Source organism: Hyalella azteca, unplaced genomic scaffold (genome assembly GCF_000764305.2).
Source record: "Hyalella azteca isolate HAZT.00-mixed unplaced genomic scaffold, Hazt_2.0.2 contig6652, whole genome shotgun sequence".
NCBI lineage: Eukaryota > Metazoa > Arthropoda > Malacostraca > Amphipoda > Hyalellidae > Hyalella > Hyalella azteca.
In genome coordinates, this window is record NW_025936807.1 from 1 (window position 1) to 22,692 (window position 22,692).

At 36.1% G+C, this 22,692-nt stretch overlaps 1 protein-coding gene across 1 annotated transcript in view; it reads left to right on the plus strand.

The window, feature by feature from the left end:
- Positions 1 to 4,319: 4,319 nt before the first annotated feature.
- LOC108671994 overlaps positions 4,320 to 22,692 on the plus strand; it is a gene marked incomplete at its 5' end in the record, with an annotated part of 30,458 nt that continues 12,085 nt past the window's right edge. Inside the window, 6 exons of the mRNA XM_018159605.2 lie at positions 4,320 to 4,513; positions 6,535 to 6,718; positions 12,655 to 12,876; positions 14,225 to 14,323; positions 16,243 to 16,310; positions 19,369 to 19,705. Of these exons, the coding sequence (XP_018015094.2) occupies positions 4,320 to 4,513; positions 6,535 to 6,718; positions 12,655 to 12,876; positions 14,225 to 14,323; positions 16,243 to 16,310; positions 19,369 to 19,705 (1,104 nt within the window). The remainder of the gene's footprint in view (positions 4,514 to 6,534; positions 6,719 to 12,654; positions 12,877 to 14,224; positions 14,324 to 16,242; positions 16,311 to 19,368; positions 19,706 to 22,692) is intronic.

Consider the following 22,692-nt stretch of genomic DNA (forward strand, 5'->3'; position numbering starts at 1 on the left):
TGCGTGAGATGGCATTCGCGTTCCATGAAATGCTTCGATAATGCGCTGCTGCGTGAGATGGCATTCGCGTTCCATGCAATGCTTCGATAATGCGCGGCTGCGTGAGATGGCATTCGCGTTCCATGCAATGCTTCGATAATGCGCGGCTGCTGCGTGAGTTCTGATCGACTTTCCTTGCGTGCTCAGTTGAAGATTTCGAAATTAAATGAATAATTCGTGATTGTGGTCTAGTTACAGATTAAAACATTGAGGTACTTGTAAAGTTTACATGCATTGTGTTAATGGATGCACTGCATTATGCTTCATTCATTGTTTTCTTTACAATGATATTCGTTTGATCTAATGTTGTACCGTATCTAAATTGTGGTTAAAAATGATTTATATCGATAATAAATATGTTCTACGATTCCTTCTCGTTGTGAATTTGAGTTAAAAACATCTAATAAGTAAGAAACTCGGTAAATAAAGGGCATTTGGAAGCCATTGCGCCTTCCATATTCTTAAATTATTTCTCTGTCAATTAATGTATATACTAATGAAATGTTCTGTTGAGTGATATTTGATATTTACTTGATACTTGATATTTACTAATAAAACCAAGCATGCAGCGAAATCATTTTTTATGTAAAATTCTTGCTAGTTATTTATGCCGAAGAAGCATGAGTTTAAATGACTAAATGAGAGATTTTCAAACTATTAAGGAAGTTTTTAGATAGAAATTTATTAGTGGATGCTGTTTGAATTAAATTTCCTGCTAACAGATTTCAGAAATATTCGATTACATCCTGAAATATTTGGAAACACTTTGCATTTGGATAATATAATTCTGGAAACACTAAATGGTCCAGCTAGACGCAATTAAATTTTTGCTGATGCGCTGTTGAAAATTTTTAGTGGGAAATTGTTGGCGAATTCTAAAATTGAGTGAGCATGCAAATGGCACGGGAGTTCTTCCATAAGTATTTTTTGTTCCATCGAGCAAACGCTATCGTTTTGTACAGCATTTTGCGCTTAATTCGCCAAGTAAACAAACGTCAAAATTCCGTATAGGAGATGCGGTGTTTTTGGAATGCTGCAATGGAGTCAGCTTTTATTGGATGAAAAGAAGGGTGATCTTTTTGCATTAGTTAAAAGATTGTTATGTGATTTAGCAGGAAAAATTTAGGGAACTAAAAGAAAATAACCTGAGATATTAAACATGATTATTTGATTTTGTTATGCTGTATATTGATGTCATACGGACATTTTGTTCCGAAATTTCTAAGTTATTGGTTTCGTTGCCGAATTTCATCTAAAAATCGAGCGGAAATATTAAACTATTTATTTATCGGAAATTATGCATTATTTGAGTAAATTATCCATATCTATTCAAATTTACTGATGCTAACTAGGGAAAAAACATAAAATGAATCATTCTCTGTCTGCTGATTGAAAATGTGTGGGGTTCTATCATTCTGATAATCCGGTCACTCTGCATTTTTTTTCTACTGAAGAATCCGGTCTCCGGTTACGCTCATTACCTTGGGACTAAAGAAATAAGCCCAGCGTAAATAAATGAAATTTCGCTATTATTCGTCGGTAGAAAAGACTCTCAATAACTTGATATTTCAGGCGAAGAAATTCCTGGAAACGCAAGATTTATCCCTAGTAAACTTTTACCGAGTTTGCCTTGTGTTTCTTTATTTTTTCATTATTTGAAAATGAAGTATCTCAAAATGCCATTTGAAACCAGGTAAACGTAAATTTTCTACCGTTCAAATAGACTTCCCAAAAAAAATACGTTAACCAATTCATGATATTTTTTGGTATGAAAATTTGCAGCATAGGATAAAACTTTCAATTTTCGATGACCAGTATTATTATTAGTGATCTCCATATGCTAGGCTTGAAAGTGGCGAAAATATCATGCGGAAATGGCAAGAGTATCCTCCTAGACACTCTGCCTGAATTATCATGAGTATTACTGAATAGATGAATTTCAAAGGTATTCAAAGGTATTCGGAAATTCAAGTGTTACTGAGATAATTCTCACTCAGTTTCATTTAAATAACACTATTGTCATCGCGTGCAGCGTCTCACAGCTGCAGAAGCGGCCTCCTTTCATCCGCAGCTCACACGGTCGCTTTGATCCGAGCTTTAATGCTTCCAGTTTATACAAGCCCGGTGGTCTTTATTTATAGAGCTATTACAGCTATTTTATAGCACTGATGGCGCTCGCATGATCGTATTATCAAGCGTATAATCTTATTTATTGAGTAATTGGGCGTCTCGTTGCCTGTTGAATAGCTTGGTAGTCACTGCATGTGTTACAGCTGTAAGCAGTCTGTACATGAGGTGCTGTTAAAAATCCATTTGTCTTGCTTAATCAGAAATTTCCGGTCTAAATTTCAGTTTTTAAGCAGAATATATTTATTCTGATGTAAATGTCCCGTCAACATAAAGTTTTCTATATCAATGAATTAATGACAGAATTAATGAGTTTTCTTTAAAAATTGCTGTGAACTTAGCAATTATGTATTTTCAGTGATGAGCTTCAGTAATTTTTTTTCAATATCACATTCCTGAATTGAACCAGCGTGAAGTGAAACAAATAAAAATGCCAACGGTAACAAATAAAAATGTCAACGGTAAGCATTATTTAGTTCACGCAACGGATATGAATTATTCATTCTAGGCGAGGATCAATCTTGTTTCGCAAATCACGTCGTATGACGACAGTTGCGGAAGAAATAAGTTTTTGGGGGGATATTTCCCGACTCACCATTCACTAACTACCCTCAAAAATGTCCTCCATCCACCAAGCTCGTGTGTCATCTTGTGATTACGATTTTTTGTTGGTATTGTGCAAGTTCGTGCCGAGAAAAAAGTTCTAATTAGGAGGACATGGCGAATCCTGCCTTCCGCGAGCCTAACATGCAGGATTCTTTTTATGGTCCAGTCTGTCATCAGGGATTCTGGCCGCGGTGGGAGAATAGGTAAAGATTTTTTTGTAGCGACGTAAACGCGTTGTGTTCAAGACATAAAAGCCGTCGAGTTGCGGGGGATAGGGGCAAGCTTTGATGGGCATATAATAGTTCTATGCGGGGTTATTCAGCTACTATCTTGTAAGGTTTATTGTAATATGAAAAGATATCTTGCAAGGTATTTTTAAATATCATGTACGAGTACACGAGAATGCCGTTATATGATCGTTCGCGCGATGATATGGGAACGCTAAACTTTCAAAATGACCAAATAGCAATAATTGAACAAAAACAAGAGGATACGTATTTTCATGCAATTTTGTTCTGCAACAAATTTCTAATGTTATGCGCGTTTCCTAAAATTTTAGCACTGCAGCCAAGTTGTCAAAGTACAAGGTCATCAATATTTAGCGTTACAACTTTGAGTGGTTAGAACTATGAATTGAAATACAATTATGAATGTTTGAAAATGTATTTATGTAAGCAGAGTTTCAGAGATACAATTCCCACAATTTCATTCAATATGTCCACCATCTGCATCAATAACGAGTTGTAGACGCTTAGAGAAAGCCTTACACGAGTCACGAATGACACTCTGCGGGATTTTGGCCCACTCCTTCAGCAGTTTGACCTCTAGGGCTTCCACACTCCTATGGTGAACGGTCGAGACCTTGCTCTCAAGATATGACCAGATCCCCAAATCCAGAGGATTCAGATCGGGTGACGATGGGGGCCATTCATCTTTGGTAATGAAGTGGGGAACATTCTCGGACAGCCACTCCTGAGTCGATTTGGCCCCATGGGATGGTGCAGAGTCCTGCTGGAACGACCAGGGGCGTTTTATGAAGTGCTTCCGTGCCCAGGGCAACAATGCAGCAACAAGGATGGCATCTCGATAGTTCATCTGATTCAATTTCACCCCTTTGTCGACAAAAAAGAGGGGACTCCTTGAGGACTCTGTTACGGCTGCCCAGAATATCACTGAGGTCGGGCATTGCTTCCTAGTCACCACACGGGATTCTTCGTCCCATTCTTCGACCAAATTCGATTATTTTGGGAATTGAAGTGGTGTTCAACATTGAATATCTTCTCATCACTGAAAACGAGGTTTGGCAGCGTGCCATCATGAATGCGGGAAAGAAGAATCTTGGATCTTTGGAGGCGTTCGTCAACAACTTGAGCAGACAGTTGGTGTTTTTTGACATGCTTGAATGGGGACAACTTTAGGTCCTTCCGGAGAACAGTCGACATGGTTCCATACGACACATTTGACTGTTTTGCGAGTGTATTGATTTTGAAAAAAACGATGTAATGCTAAATATTGATGACCCTGTATTAACTGTACACCCAACACAGCGTTGCTATACAGCAGTGTTGCCATACACTGGTATTGCTATACATCAGTGTTGCCGTACCCCAGTGTTGCCATACTGTCGCCAGACTCGCCAGCGAGCGTGGAGCGCTGCAGTGTGCACAACCGCACGCCGTCGAGCCTCCACGTGACCTGCCGGCCCGCCACCTCCAGCGCCGGCAGATACTACATGGCGGTGGTGAGTGTGGCGGTGGTGTGGTGGCGGTGGTGAGTGTGGCGGTGGTGTGGTGGCGGTGGAGAGTGTGGCGATGGTGAGTGTGGCGGTGGTGAGTGTGGCGGTGGTGAGTGTGGCAATACTTACCCTTTAATCATATAGTTTGTTGTCCCACTGGATAAGCTTCCTCCCCCCACACATACACTCAAGGTAACTAGTGAGACTTTGTCCGCATTGCGATGCACTTACTACCCTTGTATGGATCATCCAAGCCCATTCTGGCCAGGCAAAAGAACGGGTCAGTGAAGAAAGTGTTTCTCTATTGGACAATGAGCCCCATTCAATATACTGAAGAATGTAGAGGCTTCCTCTAACTCAGGTACGAAGAAATTAATTGAAATTCACGTCGTACCGCCAGCCGTCCTCGTGCCACGTAATTTCCTATCTGGTCTTTGGGTAATTGCCTGCGCGGCGTCCAGGAACTTGAAGAACTGCATCCAAGATACGGGAAAAAAACATGCATACCGCCTACACAAACTTATAAGAAATTCAAATGACAATCGTGATATAATTATTGAATTATTAGATAGTATTACTGACAGAGGCGTGAAATACGTTGTGCCTAAGTAAATAACAACATCGAACCTAACAGAGTTGAAGGTACTTTGCAAATGTCGGCTAATTTAAACTAGAATGTATTAGTTTATCAATATAAGAAGAGCATTCGGCCATGGAGGGCATTAAATTGATAATCAACTTTAATATTTTAAAAGTGGGTAGAATACAGCGTTTGTATAGATAGAATTCAAATAAAGTCATTCAGTTAAAAAGTTGAATAGGATTCAAGTACCAAAGCTCGGAAGTCAGGTAATCAGCGTAATCTTACAATTTAATATAAATATGAAATTGTAGATGGTTTCGTGTTAAGGAATGTGGGTGTAATCAAAAATCATGCTCGGTGAGCTCAAGTTCATTAAAGTTTCAGAAAAAACTTGAGAGCATATAATTGAACTGAAATTGAAATATTATATTTTGGGATATGAATTTAATAACATTCACATATTTTATAGGAACTCATTACGGGAGTATGATATATATATAAATATATAAAGACGCGAGAAATAATAAATATTAATACTATTAAAAAATAAACTTTGGATTTAATGGCTAAATTATTTTTTGAGATAAAATCCAGCTGAGCTCTAAATTTACGCGAGGGTTTCCTGCAAAAAAGCAGAGGCTCTCCGCTCAAGATTGACTCCGGGCAAATTGACACAGGATCTAAGGATAGCGAATGGAATTTTAGTTTTAGCAATGTCGTAATTTAACTTCGGTTCAAACTAATTTATTCCGTTTTCTAATTCGTAATTTTATGCAGATTAATTCCTTCTGAATTATTTTTTTAAAGAAATTATTGTATTAAACAAACTTCATAGATTGCAGTTGCTATGCAATGTACGCTCCTCCACTAAAGACAGCTAATATTTATACATACCTTTGGTTTTAATTTTCAACGTAGGCCGCAACAACTTATTCGGAAGTCTGTGCAAACCTCTTCAGGTTTTCCCATCCCCACAATTTTTAAGAGAAATTGCTTGCCTAACTCGAGAATTTTTCTCCCGCCGAGTGTGAATTGAAATACCGCACTCGGCAGGTCAGGTGCGACTGAGCTCGTCTCCAGATCAGAGACACGCGCTCGAGTCTCTGAAGTCAGCCAGACTTCTTTTAGTGGCAGATCCGGCACACCCGGGCTTCTACCTTTCACACTGTCCCAATTTCGGGACGTCACATGGCCTTACCAGACTATAATTTACCGGGGAAAAATCTTAAAAGCCTTGTCCGAGGACAGGGTAATTTCAAAACACATTAATTCCTCAACTTCTTTGGTTCTCTGTCGTGCCTGAACTGTGTCAAGCGGCAATTAGTCTTATTCAACTTTTTCCTTTACTTGCTTTGTCTCGCTATTTATTCAGGACAGTAAATCATGAAAACTTTATTGATCTTCAATTTTAAATCATTCATTCAGAATTCTTAATTGCATGCAGGTGGAGGAACCAGTTTCCGGACGAATGGTAGCCAACATCTCATCCGAGAGTCCGGATTTCATCATCCGGCCTCTGGACCCGGACCCTGACTACGCCGTGCGCGTGTTCTCCGTGAACGTCAGGGGCAGGTCGCTGCCGTACCTCCTCGAGAGCTTCTCGCTCAAAGTTGCTGAAAATCGGATGGGTATGGCAGACATTTATAATTATTATTATTATTATTATTATATTATCATTCTTATTATTATTATTATTAATAATAATATTATTATATTATTATTATTATTATAATTGTTATTACTATTATTATTATTATTATTATTATTGTTATTGTTATTATTATCATTATTTTTTATTATTACCACTATTATAATACAATCTATACATTCATAAATGTTCTACTTCACGTATATTATTGTACAAGCATTCATTATTTTCACTCGTTAAGTTCCTTATCAGTTTCGTTGTAGTTCTTCAGCAAATGCTTTATTATTTAATTCTTGCTTGGAATAGAACAAGCGAGTCCTGATTTCTATTTAGATTCTCGTCAGTTTTTGTAAATAAAACTAAATGTATTATAGCAGTTGGTAGTTTGCAAGAATATTAGCGAATAGGGCTGACTGTGAAGCTAAATATATTCCTTAATAATATTTATGTGTTCTAAAGAGTACTGACGATATCTTGGCACTTACATGATACTAATTTTGCATAGCCAATACCAGAATTTATAAGAAGTTCATGGTTAATTTTCTCTTGGAAATCAAGATCACAAGAGTTTTAGCAGCAGCGATGAACTTTTTTTTTTTTTTTAAACATTGGGAACCATACGTCGCTCGATTTTAAAAATAAAATTAGGACATATGACTGATAACCGTATTTCAGATGCATATATCCATCTCAACCTTCCATAATCGTATCAGGCACGGAATATCTCAAAGTAAATCACCAAATTTAACAATGGGGATTTATGAAAGTTATTCCTTTATCTTCTATAATCTGCCTGAAATTTAAGCGACAGAGTTCGGATCAAAATTTATAGGACGCATTAGTCATTAGTCTAAGTCTAGTCTTGTATGAATAGTTCCAATAACAACGGGGAATTTTTAACTCTTATTTCGAAATTTCCTGCCCCTGATGAATCGAATGCTTATGATGTGTATAAATTTTCTCAACCGCCTTTGTAATTAAATGTGGGGTTTGAATAATGCATGAATGTGTTTTATGTGTGTCGAGATTAGTTCACTCTAAAACAAAAGCAACCCTCGAGCAGGTCACATACGTTAATCGTTGGTGACTTTAACCATCCAGAAATAGACTGGGCACATGAATCCTATCCAAGGGATGAGAATCACCCTTCATCCTTGTTCATGGAGTCTGTGAGAGACTCATTTTTATACCAGCACATCACAAAGCCAACCCATTTTAGAGGTAATCAGACTCCAAATACTCTAGACCTAGTGTTTACTAGTGAAGAATCAATGGTAGAAGAGCTTTGCCACGAGGCTCCGTTGGGCAAAAGTCACCACCAGTCATTGTTTTTCAGTATTAAGTGCTATACAGAAAAGACGCCTCGGAAGCGTGAACGTTTCAACTATGCGAAAGGCGACTATGTTAAACTTCGTGAATCAGTGAGTGCAGCGAACATTTCGAACTGTATCATGAACATGAATGTGGCGGAGTCTTGGTCATTCATAAAGAACACTGTTATGTCTGCAGTTGATGCGTGTGTACCTAAGATAAAGCTCGGTGGAGTCAGAAAAACACAGTGGATGATCAATACGGTTAAAGCAAAGCTAAAAGCAAAGAAGGAAGCCTACAAGCGTTATTTACGAACTCGTAGCGATGCTGGGTATAACCTGTATGCTAGAGCTCGAAATCAAGCTAAAAAAGCTTGTCGCACCGCAGTCAAAAATTTTAAAAAAGACGTTGCCAAAAACTCGAAAAAGAACCCGAAAGCCTTCTTCTTGTATGCTAGTTCGAAGTGTAAGACAAGGGACGGTATTGCTGATTTGAATGTAAATCAACGGAAGATATCTTCTGACGAGGGCAAGGCCAATGTTCTAAATCAGTTCTTTCGCAGTGTCTTCACAGATGAGGACTTGAACAGTATTCCAGCTATTGAGGAGCGACCAGTGCACTCGAAGTTAACTAGTTTCGAGATACATGAAGAGGAGGTTCTCAAGCGCCTGGTCTCCCTGAATCCCAACAAGTCATCTGGATCAGACGGTTTCCACCCTAGATTGCTCAACGAATTAGCAACCGTCATACTATTATCAACATCATCATTATTTTTAGCGCATTTTCTCATTTATGGAAAAAATTCACTATTGTGCTCGCCATGTCCGTCTGTCAGTCCGTCCGTCTGTCCGTCCGTCCGCGACCTCAAGTTTTCGTCGACGAGAAAATGCTCTCTCTGTCACTCACTGCAGTGAGTACTGAGTTAAATTTTTTTATTATCACCATTATTATTATAATACAATCTATACCTTCATAAATGTTCTACTTCAAGTATATTATTGCATAAGCATTTATTATTTTCACTCGTTAAGGTCCTTATCAGTTTCGTTTGTCGTTCTTCATCAAATGCTTTATTATTTAATTGTTGCTTGGAATAGAACAAGCGAGTCATGATTTCTATTTAGATTCTCGTCAGTTATTGTAAATAATACTAAATGTATCATAGCAGTTGAAAGTTTTCAAGAATATTAGCGAATAGGGCTGACTGTGAAGCTAAATATATTCCTCAATAACATTTATGTGTTCTGAAGAGTAAGGACGATATCTTGGCACTTACATGATACCAATTTTGCTAAGTCAATACCAGAATTGATAAGAATAATTGATTAATAGTTAATTTTCTCTTCTAAATCGAGATCACAAGAGATTAAGCAGCGGCTATGGAATTGTTTTTTTTTAAACATTGGCAACCTTACGTCGCTAGATTTTAAAAATTAAAATTCAGACGCATGACTAATAACTATATTTCAGACGCATATATCCGTCTTAACCTTTCATAATCGAACCAGGCATGAATATCTCAAAGTACCTCAGCAAATTCAACAATGGATATTTTAAAAAGATATTCGTTTATCGTCTATAATCTGCCTGAAATTTACGCGACAGAGTTCGCATCAAAATTTAAAATACACATATTTATAGCTTAGTCTATTATTATGAACAGTTCCAATAACAACGGATAATTTTTCACTCTTTATTCGAATTTTGCTGCCCCTGCTGAATCGAATGCTTATGATGTATATCAATTTTCGCAACCGCCTTCGTAATTATATGTGGGGTTTGAATATGCATGAATGTGTTTTGTGTGCGTCGAGACGAGTGCACTCTAAAACAAAAGCAACCCTCGAAGAACTCTTGGTCGGATTGTTCGCTACAAATTCCAATTTTGACCAGGTTTTTAATTAAAAGATTTAGGACGTTGGTATCAAAACTATATAAGTGATCGTTTAGTTCTTGTTTTACTGGTGCAGTTTTTCTGGCTTAATGGCCAATACCAAGAATTAAGAGGCGTGTCATGTATGAAATTAGATATAGCGCTATCATGTGCGGCTATTTTCAAACGTTTCCATGGAGACATTTTTTTATAGATCCCTGCGACTTTCAAACATCCTTGATTCTAAAATGCACCTATTAAAACGTCTTGAATCTCTGAACCAATAGTTAACGCTATTATACTATCTTTATATTCGATATTCTATAGTCGCAGGACTTAACTCCGGAATCAGAATTTATGATTAATGACGTTTGCACTAGATACGTGAGTCAGAAAAACAGGGAACGAATTCCAATGAACAATAATTTGTAAACTTTCTGGTACTCTTTGTTTAGTTTGTTTCAGGATACTTTCATCAAAATTCCCTCAACCTGGAACTTAATTTAAATTTAAGTTTAATATAGCACTTTTTTCGCAAACACCAGATATAAATTTGTTTTTATTTTATAGGTAAATTTTTTTAGTATCGTCCAACTTTGGCGAAAAAGAATTAACAAATTTTTTGTACTTTTTAGGTTCAAGACCTCAATAATTCAATAAACGGCAACAACAGGATGAATTCGATCGCTCTATAATTTCTTCCAGCTGCTCATCTTATTTACGCTGATTAATTTCCACCATTTTTTTCCGTACTGCTAAACTAAGAACTTATTTTAATTTCTGAAATTTTCTGGATTAATTACATGATTAGTATACCTAATTAGTTTCAGCAGCTCAAGTTAATTCCAATGAGTTTGTTTGCATTTTCGGAGAGTTGTTCACGACGGGACCATCTAATTATGTTAGCTATTCCCAGCTAGTGCTGATTTAGTTTCTTTAACAGACAGCCTTGTTAGTGAGTAAATGCCTCGTGGGAATCAAGAATTATCCAATCAAGACATGCCTCGTGTGTTTTAAGTAAGGAGTAAATTAATAATGATGAAAATTTCAACGAATATCATAATAACACCGCGTATTCATTTGCAGAGAATGAACTTCGTCAGAGCTTAAAATTATTATACCGTCCATTATGTATGATCATCGATTTTCAAACGTAATAACTTCAAAATGAAACCATTCTTGAGGGAAATATGTTTCACTCATTGCTTTAATTCATTTTCGCCATTCATTAAATAATAAACTAAGAATGTATTTAGTTGTAATTTTTTGTTTCGCTAATAATTTTATACTCTAACTATTCTTTTTTTACAGGTCATGTTAACTTTGAACAGCTTTATAATTCTGAAACTGTGTGCAAAGATTTTTTTGGAAGGCTTCGACTTTCCTTTTTTCAAAAGTATCGAGGCTAATTTCAAGTGCGAATAAATTTTGTGTATTTATCTTGGAGCGATTTACGAGTATAATTATTCATCTTATATTCCAGCTCAACAATCAATCGAGAACCAAGTCTCCGAGCGTAACGTAACACTGAGCGATTTCTCATTATCCATTGAACGAACACGGCTGAGAATATTGAATTTTGTTATACCTTATAACCTTTTGGAAAGTCAAGATTTATTTTGTTTTTCATCATGACAAAGCATTTAAATTTTCATATACGAACTCAATTTAACGATTATTTCAACAAGCTTGAGTAAGTTAAGAATAACAAGTTCTTTATAAAGAGTTCCGCATGTAAAGTTTCTGGTAATACTGAGCCTATGGCTAATAATAATAATCTTTTGCTAAAGATCTTTGATGGTCCAAGGTATGGTGAAGGTATGAGGTGATGGTAGTGATAAGAAATATTTAGATAAATTATGAGTTTTGAAACTGACAATAATGCTATTTTATTAGACTTAATTCTCTATTTTTAACGAAGATGGTCACGAGCTTCTTCAGGTTTATGTCCTTGATAGTTTCGAAATTCGAGGGAAAACATTTTTTTTCGTTTTGATGCCTGCACAGCACGATGAAAAGTTTAAGCAAACTTCAACAAACTTTAAGAATGAAAGCATGCAATATATCATTGCTGTTTTAAAAAAAATTTAAGTAACTTCACTGAGCGAATTCAAATTTATATATTTAACTCACGGTTATACCGGCAGCTTAGCTCACAAGATTTTTTTCATGTAATTCTCTCGCCACTTTTTGATAACCTAATAAATTTCGCCTGCTACATTGACGCTTTGTTTACTTTTTTTCATTAAACTTAATCCAACTCCCTTTCTGTCAATCGATCCCTTATTCCAGAACTTCATCACTTCATTTTATTTGGCCGAATAAGAAATAATCATACGAAATTTTACAATTCACATTAAAAAAAATTGTAGCACGATCAAACGAATTCTGCAAATACAATCTTTTTGGAATATCTTTTGCTGTTTAATTACAGGGTCCGCTATATTTATGGCAACGGATGTTCGCTATATAAAAATAAATTGGTTTCTAGGAAACTTTTCTTTTATAGTGAAGCTTAATATCATCTATTAATTAATTCATCTACTTTATATTGCAGAAGTCTGAGAATATGTCTGAGAATTGTTTAGGTAATTCTTGGCTACCAGCTCATCCAATAAAAAACAATGCACATGTTTGTTTCATTAAGAAATAACAAAAAACATGCGTTGCCATAAATATGGCGGACCCTGTATACGCTTTGGTATAATTAAATATTTTTTCGTTTGATTCAGATGCTGACACCACGCCTCCAGGAACAGCATCGCCTCTGCTGGCAGGGATCATCGGGAGTGTCGTCGTACTGCTGGCACTGCTGACCACTTCACTGCTGGCAGCTACACTGAGACGGTACAGAGCTCGCACGCTGACAGCAGGGCGCGCTGTCAGTCTACCGTCTGACTGTGCAGATAAGGAGACAGCTGACGGTATCTCTGTCAACGGCGATACCACCCTGGGTAAGTTTGACGAATTGAGGGGAGTCTAGTGTGTTCAATAGTATATTGGTTTGTGATCTATGAATTTTTTAACTTTACCACTCTAACTGTTGCCGCAGTTCATTCACTATAAAAGTTAAATACTCAAATATTACAACTTTATTTTGGCAACATCTGCTGGAATAGCATATTATGAACGCGTGATCTCCTGACCGACCGATTTTTATGTGTCTGTGCCCTGTGTCAGAAATCCAATGCTTTACCTGTCTTATTTGCCGTGTTGGAATTACCTGTTCAGTTTTTTAGCAAATTATATATATAGCCCTACGTTCACTTTTCTCCTTGTTTATTTCATTGATAACCTGATATTTATTTGTCATAACCTTGCCATTGTTTATAAAATGTATTCGTTTTTCCATGTTTTGTGCATATTTATTCGATAACTTGCAACTAAATTGTTCCTTCTAATAAACCAACGAAGCGAACCTACATAGGACACATTTATTGAACCTTCTCTTTATCTTAGAGCTCAGCATGCTACAAGGGCAAACTAATGCTGAAGAGTTCTAAGCGTAGCAGCTTATGAATAACCGTTACAATTGCCTTATTTAAATGCATTACCGGGCGCGGATCTTCAATTTGGTATAGATGATTAATATATTCCGAGTTTTGTTGCAAATGTGCCTCGAGAGACTCTCTAGCCGAGCGCTGCTCATTAATTAGGTGATAGGGTGCATTTCTAATTTCAAGCATCATCGAGTGGAGGAAAGAAGATGAAATGAAGTAAGATTAGGTTACTGGCAACATTCACTATAGGGTATTTAAACTTTCATTACAACATTAATTGGCAATTATCCAAGAATATACATATAGTCTAATTATATTAATATTTAACAATCTATTCCCGTGAAAGAGCTCTCATATCAACAAAAATATTTACGTGGCAGTTGGTATTTGTTACATCAAAAAAGTTTCTAATATTCGAAGTTTCTCAAGTAACACAATAAGCTCGGCACAATCTACGGACTGATTCAAAACTCTCGAGTCCTCACGTCGAACATTTAACCTACTGTCTATCTCATAGCTTTCAATAACATCGTGTCAGAATTTTGCTAGGTACCTTCAAGACCTCAATCAATTGAAATTTATTATTATTGCATTCTTGTCTATGTGCATAATTGTGAAATACACTGAAAATGGATATAATACGTGTTTTTAGCGCATTTTCTCATTATGGAAAAAATGCACTATTGTGCTCGCCAAGTCCGTCCGTCTGTCCTTCCGTGACTTCACGTTTTAGTCGACGAGAAAATGCGCTCTCTGTCACTCACTGCAGTGGGTACTGAGTTATATTTTTTTCTTTGACCAGGCGAGTATTCATCAGGTTCGCTGGCGGGAGGAAGTCACCTGCTCCTGCCTGTGCAAGACAAAGGCGACCGCAGAAGCTCGAGTTCTGGAGGCATGCAAGGTGTGATATTCTTTGATTGAAGCCTTTGTGCTCAAACCATATGTATGTATTTTTCTTGTAATTTTTATGTTATTGATTATATATGATTTTCATTGACTCTTAACATGTAATTTTTTATGTTATTGATGTCTTAGAGTTTGTTACTGGGTTAGTAAAAGACTTTTACAAGCTGTGCGAGCTACCGCTGGTGTGATTCTTTGTTGTAATGCTGGCTTGAGGTGTTATTCCGAACACTTAATTCGCAGGATTTTTAACCTCCTTCTGGTCCAATGAATGTATTCAAAACTAATATGTACACTTGTTTACTAATTCAAGATCTATAACGTGGATATTTTTGTATGCTTGCGCTTAAAAAATAACGTCGGTTACGCTTTTTCTGTAATCGTTCATACACTTATCCAGATTAGTATTTCTTAGAAATGAAAGGCTAACTTAGTTGCAGCAATAATTGAGTGAATTAAATTAACTAGTGACTCTTAAGAAAAATATCAAAGCTTTTTCAGGAGTCTATTTCTTTGACTGCTTAAACGATAATACTAGCTTAAAATGGAAACGTTCTACTTATCATTTAACTGAATCTTCTTAAATTTAGGTGCTTATAGTGTTTAAAATATTCTATGATTTTTTCAGTTTAAACGAAATAAGTATAGAAATTTCTATTGAATATTTTTCTGAGTTCGTTGGTGAATCAGTCGAGATGCACTTTAGGAATTTCTTCGGATTTTCAGCAGAGAAATACAAAGATAAAAAAATACAAATATTCTTAAGATGGGAGATAAATTCCTTTTGCGAATAAAATATAATTCTGTGTATTTAAAACAAATTTTTTGAGGCTCTCGATTGTAAGTAAAGTAATTATGAAATGTTATTTCACCTTTTTATAACGTACTTAACTGTTCAAAGTTAAAACGCCGTTGCATCGTTGCAGCTCTATCGTAATATTAATTGAGAGAGCTTTCACTCTCCTTATTTTATTAATTACAGCCTGGCGAGTAGTTAATTAAAAAGTAATGGTCGCTTCTTCAAAATAGCGCTTGATGGACGTCAATTTTACAGACAACAACTCTGGATTGTTTTGACTCCGAGACTTCAAATTCCCGTCAGAACAATCGGGCCCAAATTCTCCGAGATAAAAGCTGCTTCTTCTGAAGTGCTTTTTAAATTAGAGCCAAAATATAGACTGACTTGACATACATTAGTACATGGGCGGATCGAGAGCTCGGACAAAGATACTAAATAACAAAATATGACTTCTTGTAATAGCTCGGCTCGTGACGGATGGTTTTGAACTTGATAGATTCATCGTGGAAAATGCCCGATAATTATTATCGTCATTGAATTTAAGGCCGAATACTTTATTTGTTGAACCATTTTGAAAAATGCTAGCCAACTTTGATCGACGGATAAAAATACTCAATCAGGAAAATAAGTATTTTAATAAGATTTTAATTGAACAATAATGGTCCATTAACACCACACTGAAAAGTGCCAGCATGCAAGTCTATTCATACCGCATACTATTTTTTCAGACCCCTTGTCGATTTCTAGCTTGGTCTAATATTTACTAAATCTGACGAGACGTTTGGTAAAATTTTAAAATTTTAATTCATGTAAAAGAGATTATTGTATGTTATCTGCACCAAGTTTTACCGAAATAAATACTCAATTTTTTTGGTTTTATACAAAAGCCAACAAAAATTCTCTAACACGGTAAAATTCTCAACGTTGTTGAGAATTTTGAAAGGCCTCAGCGTTGTTGTCTGCGCAAGATATTTTATCCTGCCCCTTGCTTCCCCTGCAGCTTATAGTGTCCCTTGCTCACCCCAAGTCTGTTTATCCCAACTTCTCTGCTTCTTTTATCCCCCACAATTGCCTTGACTCAGGCAACAGTTTATTCTTTTTTATGTTTTTCCGAGCAGATTTTTGTCGGGAGTTTGCCCACTTAGAGTCCAGCGCTGCAGAGACTCCTACACCTGCTGCCGTCCAGGTGAGGACATTTTTATTTATTATGATTTTCGGTACAATTCTTCTCATTTATTTATAAATTAATTTATTATAGAAAGCATTCCTAGCGGTTCAAAGTAGTAATTTATCGTAGAACTAGATGAGATTCTTACACGTACCTTCTGTTTCCTAATTAATTAATTTTCAATTTATTTATTGTTTTAATTTTTTAGATGAGCTCTACTCCCCAAAATCCTATCTATCTCAATCCCTGTGCCTATATGGCACAAGCCTATAGTCCCTCACTAACTTATTGCAACGCACTTATCCTACACCGCAATCTTGCGTAACTGCAGTGTCGCGGTGATTGAATTTATAGATACGAGCTTATTATAAGATATGTGTAGGAAGTTTCTGGTCATGTGGAATTTACTAATTGAACACCAAAAATTTTAGGGAAAACTTCTGCTTGATAAGGGTGTAAAAAATAAACATGAATAACTTGAAGATTGTAGATTGATTTTCAAGATGAATTATTGTTTAAACCATTGAAAATTTCCTTTCAATTTGATCAAAAACTTTCAAAGCCGGACCAAGGATTGGGAAAGCTAGAATTTACTTCCCAAAGGAAATTCATGAAAATATTTATTAACAACAAGCAACGCAGTACAATACAATGATCCTTGGCGACGCATTACATTTAAGTGAGGTAATGATCTACAGTCCCTTATAATATTAATATAATAAAGAGTTTCCCTTGATTTATGGCTGTCAGATATTCGTCCCTCGTAGGAATTTCCGTCCATTTCTTAAATGAATCTCAAGTCGCTCTTGACTCACTAGCCGCGCGTGGTCGTGACTCATCGACAGTTTTGTGTGTAAAATTAGCATCATCTTTATAGGTAAGTCTTTAGTATTGGTATTTAGGTTTTCTATTTTACTTTATTTACTCTATTTAGAATTAGTTTTCAATATTAGGTCGTGTTACTAGTATATAGTACTAGTATTTATTATTAGTATTGAGTGTCAGGATATGGTATTAGAGTATAGTATTATTAATTATTAATATTGAGTATTAGTATTTTAGTATTTAGCCTCGGCGTTTAATAGACTCGCCGCAAAGCGTGCGTCAGAGTCCACCTCGAGCCATGTCGTCTCACTCAAAAACGTATTAAGAAAATATATACATAAACGTATTTTCAATCAACTCAACATGAAAGTCAGAAAAAGTTACAAACGGAATTTCAATAACAATGAGTTAAAATTTAACAAAATTGTTTCGAAATCGCCATGCCAGCAATATATAACCAACATGACAGCATTTCTTTGTCAAATAATACCCCAGAAATATTTGAACTGGAATTGATTGAATTTCGTCATGAAAAGGTGTAAAGAATATTTTTGTATGAAAACCATCATATAGCATCGAGGGGTTTGTTATCGTACTAATTGATATCAAATGAGTGAGCCGAAACATTAACTCGTTCACAAGCCAAAAAATAATCCCATTCAATAATTTTTATTGAATGCCCGTCTGTCTCGGTAATAATTATACATGATAAAAAGTGACAGAGAGCGCACACAATTAATTTCCAGTCCGAAAAAATGCATCAGTTGCACGTATCAATGATTGCCTCATATTGTGCTGTCAAATTAACATCAAAGTCTCATCAAGTCGGATTCCATTAATGTCAACTGTCCATACAAAGGCAGCTCGCTAATCCTCTCATGCCGTCATTGCGAAATCCAAACCAATGATTTATTTTTAAAGACTGCGCAAAAAGCCAATGATAAAAACCGAGCCTCAGAATTACCCAAAACAAGCCGATGATGAAGACAGGTCTCCTAAATTGCTCAAAATTGAAGACCGGGCCCTTAAATTGCTCAAAATTGTAGACCGGGCCCCTAAATTGCTCAAAATTGAAGACCAGGCCCCTGAATTACTCAAAATTAAAGATCGGGCTCCTAAATTGCTCAAAATTAAAGACCGTGCCCATAAATTACTCAAAATTGAAGACCGGGCCGCTAAATTGCTCGAATTGAAGACCGGGCCCCTAAATTGCTCAAAATTGAAGACCGTGCCGCTAAATTGCTCAAAATTGAAGACAGGGCCACTAAATTGCTCAAAATCAGCCAATGATAAAGACCGAGCCTCAGAATTACCAAATTAGCCAATGATGAAGACTAATCCTAAAATTACGCAGAATCAGCCAATAACAAAAACCGCGGCTAATGAAATGCGCAGGGAAGCTCATACGCCAGCACGTCACGCGCGTCATACAGAGAAAACTTCTCATGATTAGGTTTTATTTCTGGAAAACCGTTAATCGGAAATCAAGTAAATATCACGAATGGTCCTCCGCTTTGTTAACAAATTAATTACTTGTTTTCAATTAAAATTTTTTGTTATTAAATGAACACTATTTGTTTCAAAAAAACTAACTTTAATGATTAAATTTTCAGTATTTTCTTTATTTAAATTTTAATTTGAGACAACACGTTCTTTGCAGGAATTTTCATAAAAATTTCAGCAAGTAGTACGAAAATAATAAAATTACTTCTCGCCAAATCAACCGATATTATTCGGCTATTTTAGACTATTTTCTCCAGTAATTAAATTTGAAAATAGTTCTAAATTTTTATGGAGGTACGATCCTAATTTGGGTGCGCTTGATAGCACTTGGCTGAGCTCAACATTCGACTCGAAAATTGAACCTCAATTATTATTTACGTTCCTTTTAGTAACTGTTCAGCTTTTTTGGTAGCTTGATACTTTTATGCAAAAACCCTTATATGTCTTACTTATATTTTTGCCCTTTTGGTGGTATATGTGACAAAATCTACCCATTGACTACAAAATAACTTGTTCACTTAATGTAAAAACTTGAGCCTTGATAATGGGGTTTATAGTTGCATCTCTGACAAGGGTATTGTACCTATGTCTGCATTCCCGCTAACGAGCCGAAATGATAAAAGTTAACAACAAAGGAGCTGATCGAACTTTTTACGAATAATTTTTCGATAACCTAATTAACCTAACATTGACAGGATTTTCGGCCAAAATTCCTATTGAAATGACCCTTAAATTGTTTCTCTTGCAGCCTGAACGCGATATCGCAATCAGCCGCAATGCGACATTCAGTCCTCGTATTCAAGATTCAGCCGCGACCAACCCTGCCTTGTACTCTTGTGGTTACCGGTACATCAGAAGAGGAAGCGAATTTACTTGCAATGATACCTCAGACAGAAACGAAATACCTCATGGCACTGAACAACGCCGTGTGGGCTTTCGGGTCGATGAGTCGTTACTCAGACATGACCGTACAGAAGAATGTGGATCTTTAGATAGACGTTCGATGCCATCTCGTATCAAAGACCTTCGCAAAGAAATTGGTGTCAACGATGACGTCATGTGGGGGTCTCCAGGTCACAGTACCGGTGATTCACAGTATGCTAATTGTTAGATCATAATTCTCGTTTAGGGCATTTATACATTACGATACTGAAGCCATCCCATATTTTATGGAAATGCTACATCCTTCATCAGCGCCATACCGCGATGCTAAGACTCTTTTCTCATGAAGATACACGTTATCGATATTTAATTTATTATATAATTATATAATTATTATATGATATATTTAAACCCGATAATTAAAACGTTACGAATTTCGATGTCGAAATAGGAAAACAAAATATATATAATTTAACTGTTGATTATTTCGCAAGACATATACATGGAAAATGAGATTATTGAGAATACAAACCCTCTAAAACAAGACTACATGCTAATAGCTCACGTGACTAATTGTAATTGCTGTAATTGTCAGAAAAATCCTAATTGACAGTGAAATCCTGGTAAATAATGGAATTATAATAATGGGGCAACAATGTTGGGAATCCTGGATCTGGAATGGGGGAAGACAAGAGACAGCGAGGCTCCGCACATGCAGAGATTATCTTTCACATAACATTATCTGGATCTGAATTCAGTGTTCGTAGATTTTAAAGACGCAACAACAGCAATCCCAATTAAAATTTCACGTTCGAGCACCAGCAGAGCACACTAATTAGCGTCCAAATTTCTTAATCAATAGAATAGGCAAGATTTCCATCAAGCTGACCGCTGTTTAAATAGGCAATTTTACTGGTAAATGACAGTTTAATTACTGTATGTTACTTTGATATTTCGATTCCGATATAGATATTAAGTATGCAGACAGCATATTTAATAAACGAAAGATATATTTTGACACCCCTTTTTGAAAGCTACTTTGAAGCTGATGTGAGCGATTAAATTAAATTAACAATTTGATCAAATTTGAAATTCTTAAACACATAATAGGAAAACAAAGTTTACCCATCATATTCAAAGAAAATCAGACAACAGTTTCTCGCAGCTTCATCGCACAAGTCAGCCTCGCTGCAGTTGTGGTCCAGGACCTATACTTTCAAAACTCGCTAAGTGATCGTAAGTGCCTACGCTCTATTTTCTTGTCTATGATTGGTGGATTTTGCTTGAAAGGCCGTCAATGATTAGCTGATGAACTTACGATCTCTTAACTTTTTTTAAAGTATGGCCTCTGATCGCTCATGAGGGCCTCGTCAAATTGTAAAGCGTTTCAAGTTGCGAGCAGTCGTGGGAAGCGTCCATATGACGGCGGCTCCAGCCATTGTTGTTTTAGATTTAGCGTCGGTAACGTGAACGCTTTCTGGATCTGCCTCTGCAAAAACACACCTGCGTATTATTGCAACATCGCTGCTGATCAACATCTTCTTTGGGTGGGAAGTTTTCGGGCTTTCTTGCGTATTGGTGATTAGATTTTTTTGCCACAGGTTTTAACTGCAAATATAATTGCATTCCGAATTGATTTAGAAAAAACACACTTGCAGATTTAGGAACAAATATTTGCACGATGGTAAAATCTTTTATTTCCGGGCGAGGGATTTAGACTTTGTTTGAAAAATAAAGAATTAACTGTTTGATTTTTATCACTTTCGGCTCGAATTTTTAGGTCTTTTTGAACTGATTGAACTGTGGAACAAATTTACGTGCCACACAAAATGCGCGTCCCAGGTATGATATAACAATAGATTGTAGTAGTTCAAATTTGCCTTTGTTTTCAAATCCAGATTTGGCAAACGCCTTTCACTGGGCTCTGAGAACTGTCGTTTGAAGGTGCACTTAATAATAATATTTATTATTTATTAATTTAAAATTAATAAAAATATTTTGTTAATATCAAGTTGGACACAGTAGAGACCAACCTCATTGTTTTCATTACATTACCCGCTTGAAAGTAATACGAAGTCTCGAAATGTGTGCTTTATTTGTTGGTGCGAATTATTATTAATTGAATAAGGTTGAGAAACACTTATTCATACGCATTATATGTATGCATTTAACGAAAGAATAATAAATTGTAAAGTCAGTAATTAGAGGTGAATGTTTCGTCCGTGTCTGTTATAGAAATTAAGTGAAATAATGTATCATTTAAGAACATCGTTATTAATATTATTATTCGATCAGTCGATTCAACTTTTAATGAAGCTTTCAACCAATTAATTGATTAAGCTTTTTTTGATAATTAATGGAATCAAACGAACAAGCGAATTTCATTTCATTTCATATATTACATTATTTATACTGAGTCTTATCTACTAAGAGTTGTCTTATCTACTTCCATACACTCATGAAGATGTAAAATTTCATTGAGGATAATTATTTGCATAAAGCCTACCACTTTTGTACGATTTTTTATTAATAATCACTTCACAGCATTATTCCTCCATCGTTAATTGATTTTCTCAGGCAAGAACATTTCAGAATAAAGAAATTCTCAAATTCTGTGTATCATTTTTACCCACTCTGAAAATTTTACTTTTTTTATTGCTGTCGCGCCCGCGAAATTTCCCTTTCGTTAAATTCAATTATTTACAGCTAAAAGGGATAAACCTATCCCATTGCTTTTTTTTACTTTTCATGCGACGATAGTCCTGACTCCTGCGATAATTTTGTAATTTGTAATTTCAGTTTAGAGACACTCCACGTCATAGCGTTATTGCTCTTGCTCGTCATTGTTCACTCTGACTTGGAAGTCGGCTGTGCTCCGCTTCATGTCTGTCCACTGTTCAGTGTTCATTCACGTCTTTATGATGGAGCCGCAATCCTCGTGACTTTTAATTCTGTGACCATCAGATTATTTGTTGTGCATTCATTTTGCTATAAATTTCAGTGTTAACGATTAAGTATGCGTTTTCCTATTAAATACTCAAAGCTAGGCATTCAGTGACGTTTCATGCACAGTACCTAGTCCAGCCATTGTTCATTTCTTAGAAATTTTTATAGTTCCGATATAGAATTCGTCGAGTTGATGTTATCTGAGTCTGTAAAGAATAGGACAAATTGTAAATCATTTCTTTAT